Source organism: Podarcis bocagei (genome assembly GCF_964188305.1).
Source record: "Podarcis bocagei genome assembly, chromosome: Z".
NCBI classification, from domain to species: Eukaryota; Metazoa; Chordata; class Lepidosauria; order Squamata; family Lacertidae; genus Podarcis; species Podarcis bocagei.
Window position 1 is genome coordinate 45,204,497 of NC_138140.1, and position 19,541 is coordinate 45,224,037.

General features: G+C 46.0%; 1 protein-coding gene across 8 annotated transcripts; it reads left to right on the forward strand.

The window, feature by feature from the left end:
- Window positions 1–7,579, forward strand: LOC308578575 (uncharacterized protein). 8 transcript variants are annotated; one of them, XM_081179077.1, is made up of 11 exons: window positions 1–613; window positions 4,788–4,867; window positions 4,981–5,012; window positions 5,159–5,275; window positions 5,424–5,503; window positions 5,631–5,733; window positions 5,837–5,920; window positions 6,155–6,259; window positions 6,538–6,589; window positions 6,678–6,929; window positions 7,452–7,579. In XM_081179077.1, the coding sequence occupies exons 2-10, from the start codon at window positions 4,801–4,803 to the stop codon at window positions 6,701–6,703; spliced, it is 666 nt and encodes a 221-aa protein (XP_081035203.1). In that variant the 5' UTR covers window positions 1–613; window positions 4,788–4,800; the 3' UTR covers window positions 6,704–6,929; window positions 7,452–7,579. The 8 variants fall into 8 exon arrangements, with proteins under 8 accessions (XP_081035203.1, XP_081035204.1, XP_081035202.1 ...); XM_081179078.1 differs by having other exon boundaries at window positions 1–609; XM_081179076.1 differs by lacking the exon at window positions 1–613 and adding an exon at window positions 1,237–2,202.
- The last annotated feature ends 11,962 nt before the right edge of the window (window positions 7,580–19,541 follow it).

A 19,541-nucleotide genomic window follows, 5' to 3' on the forward strand; every position in this document is an offset into this window, starting at 1 on the left:
CAGAATATGCAGTAATGGCAAAACTCGCAATAGACTCATGGCAGAACATAAAAAAACTTGGAATCTTTATAATTTGTATACAACTTAACAGAACTGTAACAAAATGAACATCTGTATGGATTTGTATAACAGACCTTAGGTTACAAAAATATTTCCTGTTTAAAAATAGAAGCTTTGTGTGTATATGATAAAGAAATAAATATATAGTAGAAGAAATCTTGTCTGTCTGATCTAGAAATGAAATCATATATTTAAATAATTTTTGCTTTAGATTTTTATAATCATATATGGTATTTCTCCAATAGCAAACTACCTAGAATTGGAAATAATATTTAGTACACTAACCTTTGTTTAACTCTTGATAAATGTTAGCTTGCTGAGTTATTTTGTACCATTGTAATTCAGTGTTATATTTGCCAGCAGGCAGACCCAGCAATACAGAGTTTTGCTGCTTAGCAAGAGATTTGGGGAAGTTGCTACCGTTCTTCGCTGTGATAAGATTACACACTGAGTACTCGCCTCCTGTTTACTGTGCAAGCAAGTCAGCCAGGCCATAGCATGAGTACCTGCCAGCCATCTCATCCTAGGTCACCTCCTACGCAGCATCAGGTAGGTGAAGTCACTAACCTCCATGAAAAAATATACCTAAGGCGAATTCTGGGACTCCAGAATCCACAGATACCTGCACAGTCTCTAGCTCAGGTGTGGGGAACCTCTGGCCCTCCAGATGTTGCTGAACTGCTTGCTGGAGTTGACGGGAGTTGCAGTCTAGCAAGAGCTGGGGTGGCTAAAGGTTCCCCACACCTCACCAGAGGAAAAGGATTCTGCATATGCTCAGGAGCACATTTGCCCTGTGGTCTTTGAAATGCTACATCCCCCTTGGAGATCAAGGATTTCTGTGCATGCTCCAGGACACTCAGCCAAGGTGCCAGAATTTTGGTCAGCCCAAATGTAGCTGCTGCACTCTTTAGACACAACGTCTGCTGAAATTGCTGATAAATTTGCACTGGCTTCTTTGCCCTTTGAGACTATCTGAGGTGGGGACTGGAACAGGCCTGCCTCTTTGGGGACTTGGAATGAAGCAGGTATGTGCTCTTTGCGACTGGGCATATTTCCAAATGTGAATTCTGCAGAAAAACAACAGACTGTGAAGCATTCATGTGTCCATGGCTCTGGAATTCATGTGTTCCCATGCCAGAGAGGTTTTATGAGCTAATTTGATGGTTCCTTTCCCCACTTAGGCCGGACAGGTCCACAACGTGCCTGCCTTTAATGTTATGGCCCACCATTAATCTTGCATGCACCACGAAATGTGCCCCCCACATGGAAAGCGCAGGCTGCATTTACCCTTTTCTCTCCCGATTTGAGTTCCACCTGAAAATTATGTGGCAGAAGTTACAAATGCTTGCAAATCCATGCCCTGCTTAATCCACAGAGTGCAGAGGGGTAGTGATATTATTAAGCCCCCCGCAGCAAATGTAGAAAAAGAGAGCCACCAAGCACCTTAGAAACAAATGGATTTATCGTGGCAGAGCCAGTCGTAGGGCTAGAGAGTTTGGGATTAGAGCATTCTGCAGGCGGAACAGCAGGTGCCTCCGAGTTCTGACAGAGGAGCATCACCACTCAGGAAGGGCCAGGTGGGGCCAGGTCCTGGTGGGGGGGTTGCCACGGTGTCAAGGACCCGCCCTCCTTTGTGACATCTCTTGCTTCTCCTTTAAAAGCCACTGACTTGCAGGCAGCCATTGTAGGTTAGTGAGGAGAGCTTAGAGGAGAGAAGTGGTGGTGGCAGTTGGTGTGGCAGTTGGTGTGGCAGTTGGTGGAGAGTAAGAGGAGGAGTAGTGATTTGCTCTTTTTTCGTTTTCTTATTTTGATTTCATTTATTAGTTTTATTTGATTTATTTGATTTGATTTATTTTGATTTTCTTTTATTCTTTTATTTTAACACTTTTATTTATTTTATTTTATTTTTTGTTCTTTGTTTTAATATTTTTGTGTATGTGTGTGCACACCTGTGCGTATTCTGTATATATTTTCATTTTTTAGATAGAGGAATAGTTAGGGTTAAGTGTAGGGTTAGGGTGGGAGTTAGGTATAGACAGGGCAGGGGTTGGGGTTGGGGTCAGATTTAGGCTTGGGTGGGCATTTTAGATAGTTACTTTAGATAGGAGGGTGGGATCTTTTCGTTGTCAACATGGGCAGACTGTAAGTAGCATCCCTTTCTCTTCATCTCCGGGGAGTGTGTGTGTCACAAACTGGGAGGTTTTTCTGGCGGACACCTGAGTCCCAGGTTTGTCCCTGTGCCTCCCTTGACCTCCACACACCCATTAAGTAAAACAAAGAAAAATATATACATGGTCCTGTTTCCCAGCCAAGTTGAGTACCCCTTATTGTCCTGGCCAAGTCCCCAATCCATGTAGGTTGGATCCACTCTTGTCCCTGAGGTGGCTACAGGAGAGCAGTGATGATCACCCTGGCAGAAGGGTTGCTGTGTACGTGGTCTCATGCTTCAGGGATGATGGCTGCCCCTAGCCATGTTCCAAGTGCCTTCTCTGGTAGCCATCTTTCTTCTGAGCAGAACAGCCTTGGAACGGTGTCAATCTGATGTTGGATTGCTTTTATATGAATATTTGTTTTTTTATATATAAATATTTTATTAAGTTTTCACAATAAAAAAGCATACGTAGACAAAGAGAATACAAAATCACAAAAAACAATACAATACAAAAATACAAACATTAAACACATCAAAGGAAAAATAAAAAATAAAATAAAAACACATATAGTAACAAAAAACAAAAATTCCCTCTTTCTTAATTTCTCATCTTCAATTAGCTTATTTTCCCGACTTCCTCACGTCTCCCGTTCTTGTATCCCTTTTTAAAAATTAATTCAACAAATTCATATCCTATTAATTTATCTGTTGTTAGTCCAATCTTACATTTTACTTTGTTGCTAAAGCCCCTGCGATTCATTTCAATGTCCTTAACATTCATAAATTTTACAGTATTTCTGCAAATAAATTTTAAATTTCTTCCAATCTTCCTCCACCGTCTCCTCTCCCTGGTCTCGGATTCTTCCAGTCATTTCCGAGCTTTTATATGAATATTTGAAGGTTTCCCCGCTGCAAGAGTAGGCGAGTGCTACGACCAGATAGCTGCTGCTGCTGCTGCTGCTGCTGCTTCTTCTTCTTCTTCTTCTTCTTCTTCTTCTTCTTCTTCTTCTTCTTCTTCTTCTTCTTCTTCTTCTTCTTCTTCTATCACTCATAGCCGAGTAAGATTAACTTCCATGAGCAGTGAGTTTTAACTGTGAGTCCATAAGTGACTGTGGAGGCCAATTCTGGATCCACACGTCCTTCCACAGTAGGGACATAGTTTTCTGGGCGGGAGTTGATCACAGTGAGGGTTTGCCAAGCGTGCCTTCCTCTTAGCTCGTTTCTCCCTTGCGTCCTGAGTTCAAGTGTCTTCAAAGCCCATGACACCTTTGGTAAAGGCTGTTCTCCTATTGGAGCGCTCGCAGGCCAATGTTTCCCAGCCATTGGACATGACCAGTCCAATGAAGTTGGTGCTGAAGAATCATTGGTTCAACACTGGTGATCTTTGCTTCTTCCAGGACACTGGTATTAGTTCGCCTGCCTTCCCAAGTGGTGTGTCACATTTTTCGGAGACACCATTAATGGAATCTTTCAAGGAGTTGGAGATGGCGTTTATAAGTGATCCATGTTTCACAAGCATACAGCTGGGTTGGTAGTGCAAGAGCCTAGACTGAAACTTAAAAGACTAGTTTCAATGGACCAAGAATGGTTTTCATGGCTGGTTCTGACTTTTCCCTTTTCCCAGTGGGAATTCCTACTTGTAGAGCAGAGGCCACAGCTGGTTGGCAGCTGCAGTGCCTGTGTGCTTTGTTCTGTTGTTGTTGTTGCTGTTGTTGTTGTTTAGTCGTTTAGTCGTGTCCAACTCTTTGTGACCCCATGGACCAGAGCACACCAGGCACTCCTGTCTTCCACTGCATCCCGCAGTTTGGTCCAACTCATGTTGGTAGCAACAAGAACACTGTCCAACCATCTGGTCCTCTGTCATCCCCTTCTCCTTGTGCCCTCAGTGCTTTGTTCTAGAGGGTACTGTTTCGTGGCGCTCAGTGGTTGCTATTGGACAGCTCTTTGGATAGTCTGAGCGGATTGGTTGAGTGCCTTGCAAGCGAAAGGCTCAGCCTTCATTAGGGCAAATGTTCTACCCTTATTTATGGGAGCCTTTGGAATAGAAAAAGGAAAGGACTGTGTCAGGATGTGTTTTGTGCGGACATTTGCAGAGGTGAAGGTGTTGATTTGGGGTACAGTCGGAGGGGGGTATGGTGCCTGCTGGAGGGGAAAACCCCCTGCCCCCCTTTCCAAAATATCCGGTAACAATGTTAAGAGTGACCCAAATTTCATTTGCTTCATGAAATTTATATACTGCTTGACTGCATGAATGAGTGGGCCAGGCTCTCTGGGTCCTGGCATGGCCGTAGCTCTTGAACCCAGAGCACTTGGGATCTCCTTTCTCTCTCTGCCAGCCCTTCATGCTCTAGGCTGCCTCTTTCAGGCTCTGATGATGCCCCTTCAGGTCACTGAACTGCAGAGAGATGGAAGGAATTGGTCATGATGGGCCGGCAAGGCTCCACATACGTATTTCTGTTCTGCCAATTTGGCAGTGGTTCACTGTTTTCTCCAGATGCCCCTCCTCACACACCAACACCCCCCAAGAATTGGGGCTGCCAGCATCTGAGTCACTCTTTCCGCTCATCTCTTCTAGGATCAGGTGCTTAATGCGCCTGTTCAGGCGCTGCCACAGGGTGGCCCCCCAGCCAGACACAGAGCAGCCCGTGGCGGCAGGTGAGCCAATGGCCCTCCTTTTTTGGACAGAGGAGGGCAGGGATGGGCATGGGGGCAATTAGTCCAAGGATGCAAAAGAGGACTCACCTCTTCCCATGTCCTTCTGTTTGCAGTTCTGCTGCGGTTCCGCATCCCAGCCCCAGGGGTGACTATTGGAGAAAACAAGAGCAGGGACTGGATCCCTCAGACCTGCCCCCCGCTGCCCAGGCTCTTTGCCCCCCACTCTGCACTCTCAGATGCGGAGAAGCCCTCCCCTCATGAGGAATCGACAGCCTGACTTTGCCATTTCAGCTGCTGGAGGATGAACAAGTCTACCTCCTGGGGGTCGTCAAGAGCTGCCAGGCAGCTGAGCTCAGAGGGCTCCAATCCCTGAAGTGCTCCAAGCAGGAGACAGCCCAAGCCATTCTGGTGAGTGATGGGGGGTCTGGGGGTCTGGGGTTGTGCATCTGCAGAGAGGAGGACCCTGCCGTCTTAGGGCATGGGATTGCCATTCCCCTGCAAAGCCAAGCCTGGTGTTTGGGGTCGGAGCTGATTTTCCTCCTCTGTTCTCTTCCAGGACATCCTGGGGCCCTTGGAGCACTTCAGGGATTGGCCCCTGACCCTGGCCCTTGCCTTGGAGGCCCTCCTCCAGCTAAGGTGAATGGGGTCTTTGGCATGGATGGGGTTGTGGGTGGGTAGGGGGGCAGAACTCCAGGGGGAAAGAGCAGGCGGGAGGGAGACGGGGGCAAGGGAGATTCTAACCCTCTCCCTTTCATCTCTGCAGCACGATGAGGCCCAAATTCAGCTGCGATATGATCAGTGCGATCCTGCACAGAACATTGGAGGCCGTGCTGAAAGGGGCCACTGAGGAAGAGGAGAAGAGAGAAGTTTGTACTTTGTTTTGACTTCCCTTCAAGGCTTTCTTCTTCTTCGTCACACACTTGCAGAATCCAACCCAGCATTCAAACTCTCTTCTCTCTTTTCCCGCAGGAACTGAAGAGGCACTACTGGCTGCTGCTGGGCAGTCTCCTTATGGAATCCCCCAACCCTGGCACCCTCCTCCACCTTCTCAGTGTAAGTGCCCCGATGGCATCAGGTGTGGTTTTAGGGTTGTCCCCCCCCCCGTCCCTTACTCAATGGACTGCCCTATTTCTGGGGCACAGAGCCTGTTTGGCCCCCAATTTGGTCCAAGACCAAAGTTGGCAAACCCTCATGGTCCAGAAGTTCCAGGGACTCCGTGGTGGGGGCAGTGGGGGCCGCCTTGGCCCAGACTGGCCCCTGACTCTGAGACGCTCTTTCCTCCTGCAGGACCTCCGAGGATACGCCCTGGGGGAAAGTGGGGAGGCTCAAGAACTAGCAGCCAGCAGCATCTGCTTGCTGCTGGCCGTTGCCTGGAAATACCCCAACCTCAGAGTAAGTACCTTGCCTTCTGCTATTCATTTCTTTGGTTACTTCCATCCCCCCAAGATCACATCCCCAAGTGATCTTTACCGCAGATGATGCGGGGTGTGTCCCTGGGGGCCAGGATGAGGCCAGAGGCTTTTCCTGCCCCCTTTCCTGCTGCTGCCCTTCCACCTCTGCCCAGGGAGGTCCTCTGGAACAAGGGATTGGGCCCAAGACAGAGGGAGACCCGTCCTTCCTGACTTGGCGCTGCTTCTCCGATCTGACCCCGATTTTTCTTTCCTCTGCAGATGACCGTAGTTCGGCCGGACCTGGCTTGCTTCCGCCTGAAGCCAAAAGAAGGTAAGCCTTGGAGACAGCGCCCTTTGACTAAAGGCCTGTGGGAAATCTCATTTTCATTTTCTTCTCATTCTCATTCTCTTCCATCCAGATGACATCATGATTGAAGATATATAGGTAGTGCAGACCTCGGGCTCCACTGGGCATCAGAAAGAGACCAACATCCAAATGCACTTGGCAGGTAAGACTTCCTCAAAAGTCCATCTGTAGTGAGAGAAGCAGGCACTCCTGGCGTCCTGCTTACCTTTTTTCTCTTGCAGGTGACAGAACGATGCCGGCAAGATCTCCTTCTCCATCTTTTCATGGTGGCAGAAGGGAAGCAGTGGCTGTGGGACCAGATCAGGTAGGGGGAAGCTGCCTTGTGGGGACAGAGGCCAAGGGGTGGAATGGTGTCATGGACTGGTTGGGCACAGAGGAATGGTGGGAGGAAGCATCTGGAGAACCAGCAAGGGAAGACGTCTCAGAGCCCAGGGAGTGGAGGGGGGACAAGGAGGAGCAGTCAGAGGGAGAAGAGGCTGGGGAACCAGGGGAGGGGAGCCAATGGGTCTCAAACCCTGTGTCAGAAGACAGGCTCCGGCAGATGGAGCCCTACACAGATGCAGAGTGGAGTCCCTAAGATGGTTGGGTGGCATTTTGTAGGCCTCCTTCCGGCAACTCCTGCAGCCCAGCTGGTGCCTTATGCCTTGCTCTTCTTTCCTTTGGACCACCTCAGGGAGGCCGGGGGGGGGGGGCGAATCTGGGCACAGGGTTGACACCTTTGTTTTGCAAAAGACAGGGCAGGGCAGGGGACAGAGAGAGATCCGAAAGTTGTTAACTATTTTGCCTCAAAAGATCTCACGGAATCTTGGGTTTTTCAATTCCTTAGGATATATGATCTACTCCCTGTATAACTCCACGTGTCAAGAAGAAAAAGAACTGGAAGAGAATGGAATAAAAATGAATATTTTTTAATGGATTTTGAATGAATGCACAATAAATTGTTACTGTTTTGAATTTCATTGTGTTGTTGTCCTCCATTGATCTGGACACTTTTGTTGTTGCAGCCTAGAATAGCATTAGCATTTTTTGCTGCTGTATCACTCTCAGGTTGACTCATGTTAAGCTTGTGGTCCACTAAGATCCCTAGATCCTTTTCCCTACCAGTAAACCAGGTGTCCCTCATCTTATATTGGAGCAGCTGGTTCTTCCTGACAAAGTGCAGAACCTTAGATTGGCTAGAGGTCCTCTTTGCTCACCTTCAGGATGTGACCGCGTCGCAGTCAGTGCTGTGGTAGCTCCGTGTGGCATTAGCACTGTTCAGTGCAATTGCATGGTGACAATCCAGTCCAGCTGGTGCCAGTGACCTGAGATCTAAGATGTCTCCAGGACACTGAGTGTTTTGCCTTGGTAGAGCATACCATGTTCGTGACACAGAGGCTGTGGTATGAGCACAGTTCGGGTAAGCTTTGTCTGTTCTTGTTCAAGGGGGCCTCTGCGGTTATCCCAGCTGTGTTGAACTCTTCCAGCAGGAATAGTAATAGTAATAATAATTTTATTATTATACCCCGCCCATCTGGTTGGGTTTCCCCAGCCACTCTGGGCAGCTCCCAGCAGAACACTAAAAACAGAATAAAACTTCAAACAGGGCTGCCTTCAGATGTCTTCTAAAAGTGAGAGTTGTTTATTTCTTTGACATCTGCTGGGAGGGCATTCCACAGGGCAGGCCAACTACCGCGAAGGTGTTTGCAGGCTCCTGACATCCTGGTCAAGTTCCACATTTGTAAGCATCTTTTAGTGTGGTAACCTTCACATTTTGGAACTCCCTGCCTACTGACATCAGGGAACTGCTTTCCCTGTACAGTACTCTTCTTGGTGCCAAGCCTATTCAGGCATGTAGAATTTCATTCTGGTTTTTAGCTTGATGTTGATTTTTTTTTTCTTTTTTAATGTTTTAAACAGTTGGGAATTTTTTAATGTCTTTTTTTTTTGGCTGATAATCTCATTGTTTGTTCTTTGAGGTTTTATTACAGTCAGGAGGTACAATATAGTAATCTTATGAATTACATAAACGAGCTCTCATTGGGCCCTGTCAGCCTAACAACAGCCTGATCCCCTCACCCCCGTTGCAGAATCTGGAACACTGATTACACGACCCTTTTGCAGAGAAAATAAGTGATCGGTGGGATGATCCTCGCCCCACTCACCCACACTCAGCTGTTGCTGCGCACTGCAACTAAATTTTGCGAAACAAAATAAAACCCAACCCTAAACTTTACACGCATTTATTTGTCTTCAAAGAAGAGCGGGTGGCGCTTGAAAATAAAGACCGGAGCAACAGGGGTGCAGAGCCTGGGCAGTACAAGATCCAGCAGCAGCCGCCGCCTCCTCTTGGAAGGACACCGGGCACCGGGCTTGCGTGCAGACATTGACCTCTGCTCGAATACAGCCGAGGAGGCAAAGAGAGAGAGCGCTTAATCACACCGCCCAAGGAGGTTTAGGGTGTATTCCCGCGCCCTGGCAGTCGAAGTGTTACACGGCGGAAGAGTCCTGAGTCCATTCCGAAACAGAGACTGTGCAGAACGCATGCGCGCCCAGGGGACCCAGCTGCGACTCCTGGTACTGTGTGCAACTTTTCTCCTGTCTCTTCTCTTTTAGTCGCATGCCGGTTGTGATGTCTAGAGGGGCAGAGCGCTGGAGCGATCCTTCTCTCTCGTTCCTCTCACTGCCTCGTGGTGAGGAGGAGGAGGAAAAAGAAGATGCAGACTTTTGTCTCCCCAGTGGCCAAAGCGATCTTCGTGGCTGTCTTCCTCTTTGCGATCTTACTCATTCTCTGTGTGATCCTCTGGTACATTTGCAGGGACCCAGACCACGGCGTCGTCTGAATCGATGAGGGACAGAGGAGCGCCTCGCTTTCCTGCAAGGTAATGACGGGCTGCGCGTCTCCTCCACAAGGGTAGAAGGGCAATTGGCAAGGTGACAAGTAGTGGCATAGGAGCCAACTCCTAGGGGCAGAGGGGTCTTCAGCCCCCCTCCGTAAAATATTTGACCCCCCCCGTTGATGCTGTGCGTGCACCGTGTCATGTGATCGATTATGTTGGACGGGGCTTACCCCCCCCCCCAGCAGGGGGCAACAAGCTTAAATCTTGGACTCCCACAAAAAGTTTTGCATGGATCTATTAGCATAGGAGCCAACTCCTAGGGGCTGAGGTCCCTTCTGCCCCCCCCCAATAAAATATTTGAGCCCCCCACCCCCAAGTTGATGGGTATTGCCATTCAAATGGTGTGTGCGTGCTGTGGCTTGTGGTCGATTATGCAGAGTGGGTCCATCTGGTTCAGCACTGTGTTCACTGACAGGCAGTTTCTCTCCAGGGTTTCAGAAATGAAGTCTACTGGGGACTGAACTTGGGACCTTCTGCATGCAAACATATTACTGCCCTCCCTAATATGTTTGACATTTTTAATTGAGCCACCTTCTTTACTAAAGTAACTTTCAGTCCAAACCTCGCTGAAGCTTAAGGGGTAGCATAGCAACATGTGCAGTCTTCTTCTTAGAAAGCCTGCTTTATCACATCGGATGCATTGCCTATGGGAAATGAATGCCACAATGAATTCCTTAGGCTTTAAAGTGCCACTGATTTTCTTTTCTTTTCTTTGCTTCCGGAAGACAAACAACATAATCATTCTTTTTATTCATCTGTGATATCTCTCAGGGAGTGTCTGCATGGGGTTAGGAGTGGTGGTGGCCTCAGAGGAGTTGATCCCTCCAGCTCACCTTTGCAAAAAAGCTCACAGACCCTCTTTCAGACTGCATTGCTTCTGTGTCAAGTGGAACATGCAAACAAAAAGTTGCAGTGTAGCGTTCTGCTGTTCCAGTAAGGCAGCACCATGTCTTTCTTCAGAATATTCCAGACCATGTCTGCTCCCCACCCCAACATAATTATGTGGATCACTGGTCTGATTCAACCACATACTGGCAAATTCAAATTGCACAATTGTAGTTGATTGGGATGTCTTATAACAAACCCACTTCCTCGAAAGATTGGATTTCCCCCCCTTTTCTTTTTGTGATTGGAAAATGCACTGGAAAGTGTGGGGTAACACTTGCTTAGATGCAAAGTTATCTAAGCTCCCAAGCAAATCATAATCATTAAGTAGCCAATGCTACCTAATCTCGCTGCAAACAAAGCAAGATGAATGCCCAATAAACTGGTTGTCTGGAAGGAACATCAGTCCTCACTGGACTGTTTTTTTTTTTTTTTTTGGATGTTCCTTTCTCAGGTTTCATTTTTCCTAAGTCTTTGGACTTCCTTTCCCTTTTCCCAGTGCGGTTGATTCATCTTCTTTGTGCATGGATGGTACTGTTTAGGCTGTGCACTTGCACTGGCCCCTGAACATTTGAATTAGATGGAGTGATGATTATGTGGCCACACAACCCATCCATTCAGGGACAGGAGCAAAACAGTTGCTCAGAACCATGTTCCACATCTTCCCATGCTACTGCTTTTGCCCAAAGCCTCTACGTCTTTGTTTCCAAACTCTCTATTTTCCAGGATGCCTCTCCAAATTAACATGTCTGCTATGAATTCCAGAGGCTTCCAGATCACTGAAAAGCTGGGTGTTGTCATTTTATTGTTTATACAAAAAGCAAATAAAGTAATGTTCAAACAAACTAACTAACAGAAATAAGATAAAAGGGAAAGTTAAAGGAAGGAAGGAGGACAATGGGATATTTTGAAACACAAGCACACTGGATTGTTTACTATGAGGCATAAATCTCAAGAAAAACTGTTTGGGCCTGCTACCCATGCTCATGTAGCTCGCCAACCCTACCAAACCACTTAAACAACCACCCCTCTCTTTACACCTCACTCAACCACCCCATTCCTTACAGCTCCTCTGCGTCCCTCCATCACTGCTTTATTCAAACCTCTGCTGTTGTTTAAAACTGCAATTCTAAACAAAACCCCTTTCTTTTCTTTCGCTCCCCTCCCCTTGCCCTGACTTCTTGCAAATCTAGGATTGTGCTGCAACGCTACAGATTTTCTAATGGGCGCTACCGCTTTGCGATGACAGCCTGACATTTGTGTGTATATAGGAATATTTATATACTGCTAATAAGCTGAAATGTGTTCTGAGTGGTTTATCTTCTTTCAGTTCTCATTCATATATTGCCAGTTCAGATATAGGAGATTAAAAACCCATTATTATATGGAAGGTGAAGACTTCTACCAAGTGGAATGGGTTTAATAACATTCAAGTCTTAATTTGAGCTGAGTTTTACCAGAGCTGGAAATCCTTCCTCTCGGTCTCTCAAGCCTGGTTGTAGGTGCCATAATTCTGCTCCTGGATATGACAGTAACAGTGGGGAAAAGACTTCTTCTTTTTTAGTGTTTCAGGTCTTTCTTCAGCAAACCTTGGGCATTCTCCCAACCAAGCTGATCCTTTCCTCTTTTTTCTAAGTGGTGCTATTTTGGCTACAATCCTTTTGGCACTCATTACCTTAGTTCACTATTAGAGGGAGTGATAAAGCTTAGTATCCATTCACAGAAGCAGTCACTGGCAATAACAAAATATCTTCCTTTACTGTGCCAACTTTAACTCTTGTAGAAGAAGAGAAAAGTGCACCATGGTCTTAGTTGAATGATTAAGGTTGTAGACCTTTAGGGCCCAGTCAAGACCCATCGCCACTAGAAGTGCTAACCAAGGGTTCATCCAGACTGCTTTTGGGCTGCATTTCTAGGCACAGGTCTGGACTTTGAAGCTCTGTGTCTCAGCACTTTTTATTCGCCCCAGCTCTTTCTCCAGGAAAACCCACATTTCATCGCTGAATTGGAGCGAACAGCAACTGGGTTTCCATGCATAGCCATTTGCTCTGATTGAGTGGTAAAACACTGTTTTTCCTGGGGAAAGCACCAAGACATTAAAACAACAACAACAACATGCCATACCCTCCAACATTTCTCTTATGAAAATAGGGACGTCCCATTTCATAATGATAATTTTACTATTTATACCCCACACATCAGACTGGGTTGTCCCAGCCACTTTGGGAGCTTCCAACACATATAAAAGCATAATAAAGCATTAAACATTTTTTTAAAACTTCCCTATACAGGATTGCCTTCAGACAGCTCAGGGTCAGATAACTCCATACCCTCCAACATTTCTCCAATGAAACCAGGGAGATCCTAAGGAAAAGTGGGACATTCTGGGATCAAATCAGAAACTGGGATGACTTCTCCAAATCAGGGGTGTCCCTGGAAAATAGGGACACTCAGAGGGTCTGACATGCTTGGACATGGAACTTTAAAGCGCGGACCAGTGCCTGGGAAACGTGGTGCTATAGGAATTCTTAATGAGCCCTTAACGTAGCAAATCTGGGAAGACGGTGCTATAATCAATTGCTCTTTGTGAATGACCACTGCGTTCTTGTGCATATTGAACCGTTGCACAGTGCTTTCATTAACTATAAAAGGTAAAGGGACCCCTGACCATTAGGTCCAGTCATGACCGACTCTGGGGTTGCGGCGCTCATCTTGCTTTATTGGCTGAGGGAGCCAGCGTACAGCTTCCGGGTCATGTGGCCAGCATGACTAAGCCACTTCTGGAGAACCAGAGCAGCGCACGGAAACGCCTTTTACCTTCCCGCTGCAGCGATACCTATTTATCTACTTGCACTTTGACGTGCTTTCAAACTGCTAGGTTGGCAGGAGCAGGGACCGAGAAATGAGAGCTCACCCCGTCGCGGGGAATCGAACTGCCAGCCTTCTGATTGGCAAGTCCTAGGCTCTGTGGTTTAACCCACAGCGCCACCCACGTCCTTTTCATTTACTATACTTGGCTTCTATTGTTTGCAACATTTTTCTCTATACCCATTTATTTTATGCTTTTGATCCTTATCCTGCCTCCTGCATGACTTCAGATTCAAGTACAGTCCTGACAGTCCCCCTTAATGGAGCTAAAATCCCAACAGGAAACACATCTGCCCAGCGGAGGCTGGTGTGTTAGGGCAAATGGGGCATTGCCCCACCAACCTCATTCTGCCCTTAGCCAGCCCCCACCTGCCGGCCTGCCTTACTTGCATCCAGACCAGGGGGTGACCTTAGCTGTCAGGTTCTTCCTCCTTATTCTCAGTGCTGCCCTCACAGAACTCAGGATGGGGATAAAAGGAGAATTAGCCTGTGCTTCCTGTCGTTGGTTCTGACTCAACTTCCTGTTTGGGCTCCCTGTCTTAGGCGCCACCAGCCCCAATAGGTACCAATCACCACTGCTCAGTTCCTTTGAAATCATTGCATGACCATTGTTCATTCTGTTCAATATAGGAGGTTTTTGTTTGTCATCTGCTAAGCATTTCTTCATTTCTTTTCCCCCCAAAAGGGCATCTTTTGGCTTTTAAAAATGGAGTTTATCATCTGTCAAGCATCACTAATGCTCTGCCATTTCCTAGGATTTGCATGCATTAGATTTAACATTAATTATGCAAATGTGTTGCCTCCCATACTCTGGTTCTCAGATTATATGTCTGTATGCATTAACACCAAATAAAAAGTTAGGGAAGAAGAAGAAAACGTATTTGTTTGTTTTTTACACCCCCCCAACTGCATCTCTCAAAGAGCTTCAGGGAGGCTCTCTCCTTTATTCTTTCTTGTTTTTAGGTTGCTGCTGCAAGGCATATATTTGTGTTCGTTTTTGCTTTTCTGATTGTGTATTTGACAGCACAATCCTATCCATATGTTCATGGAAGTAGTCAGTAGGGCTTGCTCCCTGGTACATGTTTAGGATTGCTGCCTCAACCTTAGTTGAAATCTGCTTTAAAAAAGAAAAGAAAAAAGAACGAGGTGATATTTAAAGAGAGAGCCAGTGCCGTGTAGTGTAGTGGTTAAAGTGTTGGACTTGGACCTGAGGGTAAAGGTAAAAGTCCCCCTGACCATTAGGTCCAGTCTCGCTTTATTGGCTGAGGGAGACGGAGTACAGCTTGTGGGTCATGTGGCCAGCATGATTAAGCCGCTTCTGGCGAACCAGAGCAGCGCACGGAAACGCTGTTTACGTTCCCGCTGGAGCGGTACTTATTTATCTACTTGCACTTTGATGTGCTTTCGAACTGCTGGGTTGGCAGGAGCAGGGACCAAACAACGAGAACTCACCCCGTCGCGGGGATTCAAACCACCAACCTTCTGATTGGCAAATCCTAGGCTCTGTGGTTTAACCCACAGTGCCACCCACGTCCCTTGGACCTGAGGGACCAGGGTTCAAATCCCCACTCAACCATGAAGCTCACTGGGTGGCCTCAGAGTTGTTGTGGGGAATAAACGACGATGAGGAGAATTATGTATGCCACCTTGGGCTTCCTGGAGGAAAGGTGGGATATAAATGCAAAAAAATAAATCTAACAATAACCTTGAATGGTAGGCTAGGCTGAGGAATAGGGACTGGCTCAAAATTCCCCACTGAAGCTTTCAGCTGAGTGGTGACTTGGGCTCAGACCTGAGTTCAGTGCTATATCATACTATTTCAATGAAACAGAGCCCGTTAAGCTATGAAAGTGAAGAGTAAACCGAGTGGTTTAAAAACAAGAAAAGTCCTGTTGCAGCTTAAAAGGTCTTGCCAAATATTCTCTCAGGCCAAGGAACCACAGAGGAAACCTCCCGCAAGCTTACTCCATTTATAGAGAAAATAAAAAAATTCCTTCCAGTAGCACCTTAAAGACCAACTAAGTTAGTTCTTGGTATGAGCTTTCGTGTGCATGCACACTTCTTCAGATACCACTTCCATTTCATGCGGCTCAATGTGGTGCCTTCCATGGTTCCAGTTACAGGTATCTGAAGAAGTGTGCATGCACACGAAAGCTCATATCAAGAACTAACTTAGTTGGTCTTTAAGGTGCTACTGGAAGGAATTTTTTTATTTTGACTATGGCAGACCAACATGGCTACCTATCTGTAACTGGATCCATTTATAGAATCATAGAATTGTAGAATTGGAAGGGAACCGAAGTGTCATCTAGTTCAACTCCTGCAATGCAAGAATCTCAACTAAAGCATACCTGACAGGTGGCCACCCACCTCTGCTAAAAAAATATCTCCAAAGAAGCGGAGTCCGCCACCTCTCCTTGGAGTCTGTTCCACTGTCAAACAGCTGTTATATACCCTCCAACATTTCTCCAATGAAAATAGGGACATCCTATTCCATAATAATAATAATTCTATTATTTATACCCCGCCCATCTGGCTGGGTTGCCCCGGCCACTCTGAGTGGCTTCCAACACATATAAAAACATAATAAACCATTAAACTTTTTTTTAAAAAATCCCTTTACAGCGTTGCCTTCAGATGGCCTGGGGGTTAGAAAACTCCATACCCTCCAAATTTCTCTGATGAAAATAGGGACATCCTAATGAAAAACAGGACCTTCCAGGATAAAATCAGAAACTGGGACAGCTTCTGTAAATCTGGAACTGTCCCTGGAAAATAGAGACACTTGGAGACTGTCAGAAACTGTCAGAGACTGTCAGAAAGTTATCCTGATGTTTAGCCAGAATCTTCTTTCTTGTAACTTGAATCCTTTGGTTTTAGTCCTATCCTCTGCAGTTGGAACCTAGTAATTTTGGACCATGAATCCCATCAGCACTGGCTAGCATGGCTGATGGCTGAGGCCAATGGGAGTTGTAGTCCAAAACAGCACCCAGATTTGGAAAGGCTGATTATATCATATGTTTGAAGGTGGCCCAAGGCTATAGTACTGTACTTGTGGTGGTTTTGCTACAACATACTTACAGGGTTAATGCTTCTGAAATTTCATTGACTTTTCAAATTCATTGATGTCAATGATTCAGGAAAGCTAATGAGGTCAGCCATAAACGTCTTCTTACAAACAACGATGTTAAATTCCTTTCTGTCCATTCAGCTTTGTTTGCAAAGATGTAAGAAGTGACCCAGCCCTGCCTGTTAATTTGGAAATAGCTGCATTATGAGTTATACCCATAGCATCAGAATTTACAATTGTTTACTGTAAGATCATTCACTGACAGTCCAATCCTATCTATGCTGTTTACTCAGAAGCAAATCCTATTATGTTCTATGAGACTTACTCCCAAGAAAGGGGAGTAAACCCTGCACAACTTCAGAAGAGTGTCCCCAAGACAGATGGATGGTGCCTTGTAAGCCTCCTTCTGGCAACTCCTGCAGCCAAGCTGGTGCCAAACATCTGCTTTCCTTTGGACCACATCAGTGAGACCGAGAGGAGGGTCTTGTTAGGGCAGCCCAGAACCTCCGTACACACTGCCCCGGCTTGCACCCCTGAGAGGAGGCACACTCCACTGTTTTTCGAGACAGACGGATACCAACAAAAAATGTGACATGTAAGATGGAGCAAGCTTGATTTCTCCTGTTCTGGGAAGTTAAACCCAAACCAATGGCTTCAAGTTACAAGATTGGAGATTTTGACTGAACATCAGAAAGAGCCTTCTGACAGTAAGAACTGTTTGACAGTGGAACAGAAGGTGGTGGACTCTCCTTTCTTAGAGGTTTTTAAGGAGAGGTTGGATGGCAACTTGTCACGACTGCTTTAGGGCTACTCTACAATTCTGTGATTCTATGAAATAAACACTTATCTCACCAAGAAATGCTGGCTTTTTTGTTTAGAAATTGATCGTTTAGAAATTGCTAAATGTTGGTTGATTCTATAGGACAATAGCCCTCTTCTGTTTGTGATATGCGGGATTGTGATATTCATGGAATGTGTGATATTCATGGAAAGTCCCAGAAGGCAGAATGTACATGAAACATGTTATAAGATTGGGGTTTTAAGCTGGGTGCCAGACCCCTCTAAGACTTCTCATTATTGGAATGGCCAGGCTAACCCCCTGATGAGGTGATAAACTGGGTGATGAGCCATTATGGGGGGATTAAGGAGCGTGGTGCAAAATGGCAAATGGGTGGGTGGGTGGGGGGCCTCCCTCAACAGATAAAGCCTGAATTTAGAGAATAGAATTTGGAGCACTGATGTGATCCAGAAGGAAAGCAGCAAGCTGGTGAGAGAGTCAGAGAGCAATGTTTGAATCCAAGCCTAGGGCTATGGGAGAAACAAGACCCTTTTGAGGTGTTGTTGCTGTGGACCACTCCATTGTAGCCACAGTCTCTGGTCCTCATTCCAAAAGAAACCAAACCTCAGGTAAGTGCCTCCATTTATTCATGACCTCCTTGTGCTGCTGCCGATGACTCAAAGATGCATAATAGGACGGTGTTGGTAATAACAATGGTGCGTGCAAAACATAAGAATTAATTGGCTTCTGTAGATGATGAATAAAATAATTCTGGCAAGGAAAGGCCTAATAAGCAATTATGAAAAGAAGCTATGTTTTTCCCTCCTGTGCTGTTTGCATTATCTTACTGGGATTCTGACTGCATTATGTATCACAGCAGCGTTTAGGTGTTTTTAAATACACAGAAGTTCCTGTTTAGATGATATATTTATGCTGGCTGTATTCACGGAAACAGGAGGAAGAGGAGGAGGGTGAGGCAAGATTGCACCTGTTGGCCAAAACTCCCCTGTGCATGTTCCCAACAACTTCTGAACACAGTGATGCGGCTAGGGTTGGACCTCAGGGTAGAAGTGCAGGGTCCTGCAGTTCAGGAACACCACCCCCAAGTGACCACCCAGGGAGTGGCAGGTGATGGGGCATGAAGATGCTGCTGCAAACATGCCAGGGCCCCACAAGACCAGTGCCGGGGGTCAGAGCTGCCTCCTCCTTGCTTGCATGCCACAGAAACAGAGCCATGAGCCAAACGCAGGCAGAAGAAAAATGCTGGAATGTGTCTGCAGTTTCTGCCTCCATCTGCCTCTGTGTGCTTTTTTCCAGTTCTTCAAGTGTTTTGATGTTTCAGATCTTTTAAATAGTTAATTGGTTAATTGTCGGTCCATGTTGTGTTTTAATGTATTTTACAGGTTTTTTTTTTTACTTTTGTTGTAAACCGCTTTGAGATAATAAGTGGCCTATAACTTGATTAAATAAAATAATAAGTAACAGCACCATCAACTAGTACCCTGGAGCATGATGCTTCTGATTCCGGAGGTAACGTTTTGACACTTTTTATTTAATATTTGTAAAAATATGCGGAATGTGATGAATAAATAACCACATTATTTGTTTTGTTCTTAAATTCATCTTCTGTTTTTTTCTCTGTGTGTGCGCTGCTTTTAACTGTTCCTATTATATTTTGTCCACTGCCTTGGGACATATGTGGAAGGCAATTAATAGATAACAATAGCAATTCAAAATTCAAAAACTTTTCACAAGTAGCACTGTGTGGCTAAGTCAGGGAAGTTATAATGTCTGATTTTTGTGTGTGTGTGTTTCTTATATTCTATTGGAACCTGCCCAGAGTGGCTGGGGCAAGCCAGTGAGATGGGTGGGGTACAAATTATTATTATTATTATTATTATTATTATTATTATTATTATTAGGGGCTGCATGCCCTGCTTTGCCTCCTGAGGCAAAACAGGAAGTTGCCATCTCCTGCCCCCGCTACCAAAGCCTCACTTACAGGGGTGTGCAGCGACCTCCATCAAGATCTTGCTGGAAATTGCAGCAGTTGTGCAATCCTGGCAGGGGCGGAGTGCTGCCCCATGGGATTCCGCTGCCTCAGGTGGCTGCTTCAGTCTGTCTGATGGGTGGGCCGGCCCTAGGCCAAGTCCAGCTGACATTTTCCACAATGACCCAGGGTCATGCTCTGTAAGGGGAATTGTGGGTGATGATTATGACAGTTCTAACCAGCGAACTGATGATTGCATGCCACCCCCAACATTTCTCCAATGAAAATAGGGACACCCTATTTAATAATAATAATAATAATAATAATAATAATAATAATAATAATAATAATAATAATAATTTATACCCAGGGGTCAGATATCTCCATACCCTCCAACATTTCTCCCATGAAAATAGGAACATCCTAAGGACGCGGGTGGTGCTGTG

Coding starts and splice junctions, on each gene's coding strand:
- LOC308578575 (XM_081179071.1), top strand. CDS start 4,618: ATGGAAGGAATTGGTCATGATGGGCCGGCAAGGCTCCACATACGTATT. Junction 5,013..5,158: donor TCCGCATCCCAGCCCCAGGG/GTGACTATTGGA, acceptor TTGCCATTTCAG/CTGCTGGAGGATGAACAAGT. Junction 5,504..5,630: donor GAGGCCCTCCTCCAGCTAAG/GTGAATGGGGTC, acceptor TCATCTCTGCAG/CACGATGAGGCCCAAATTCA.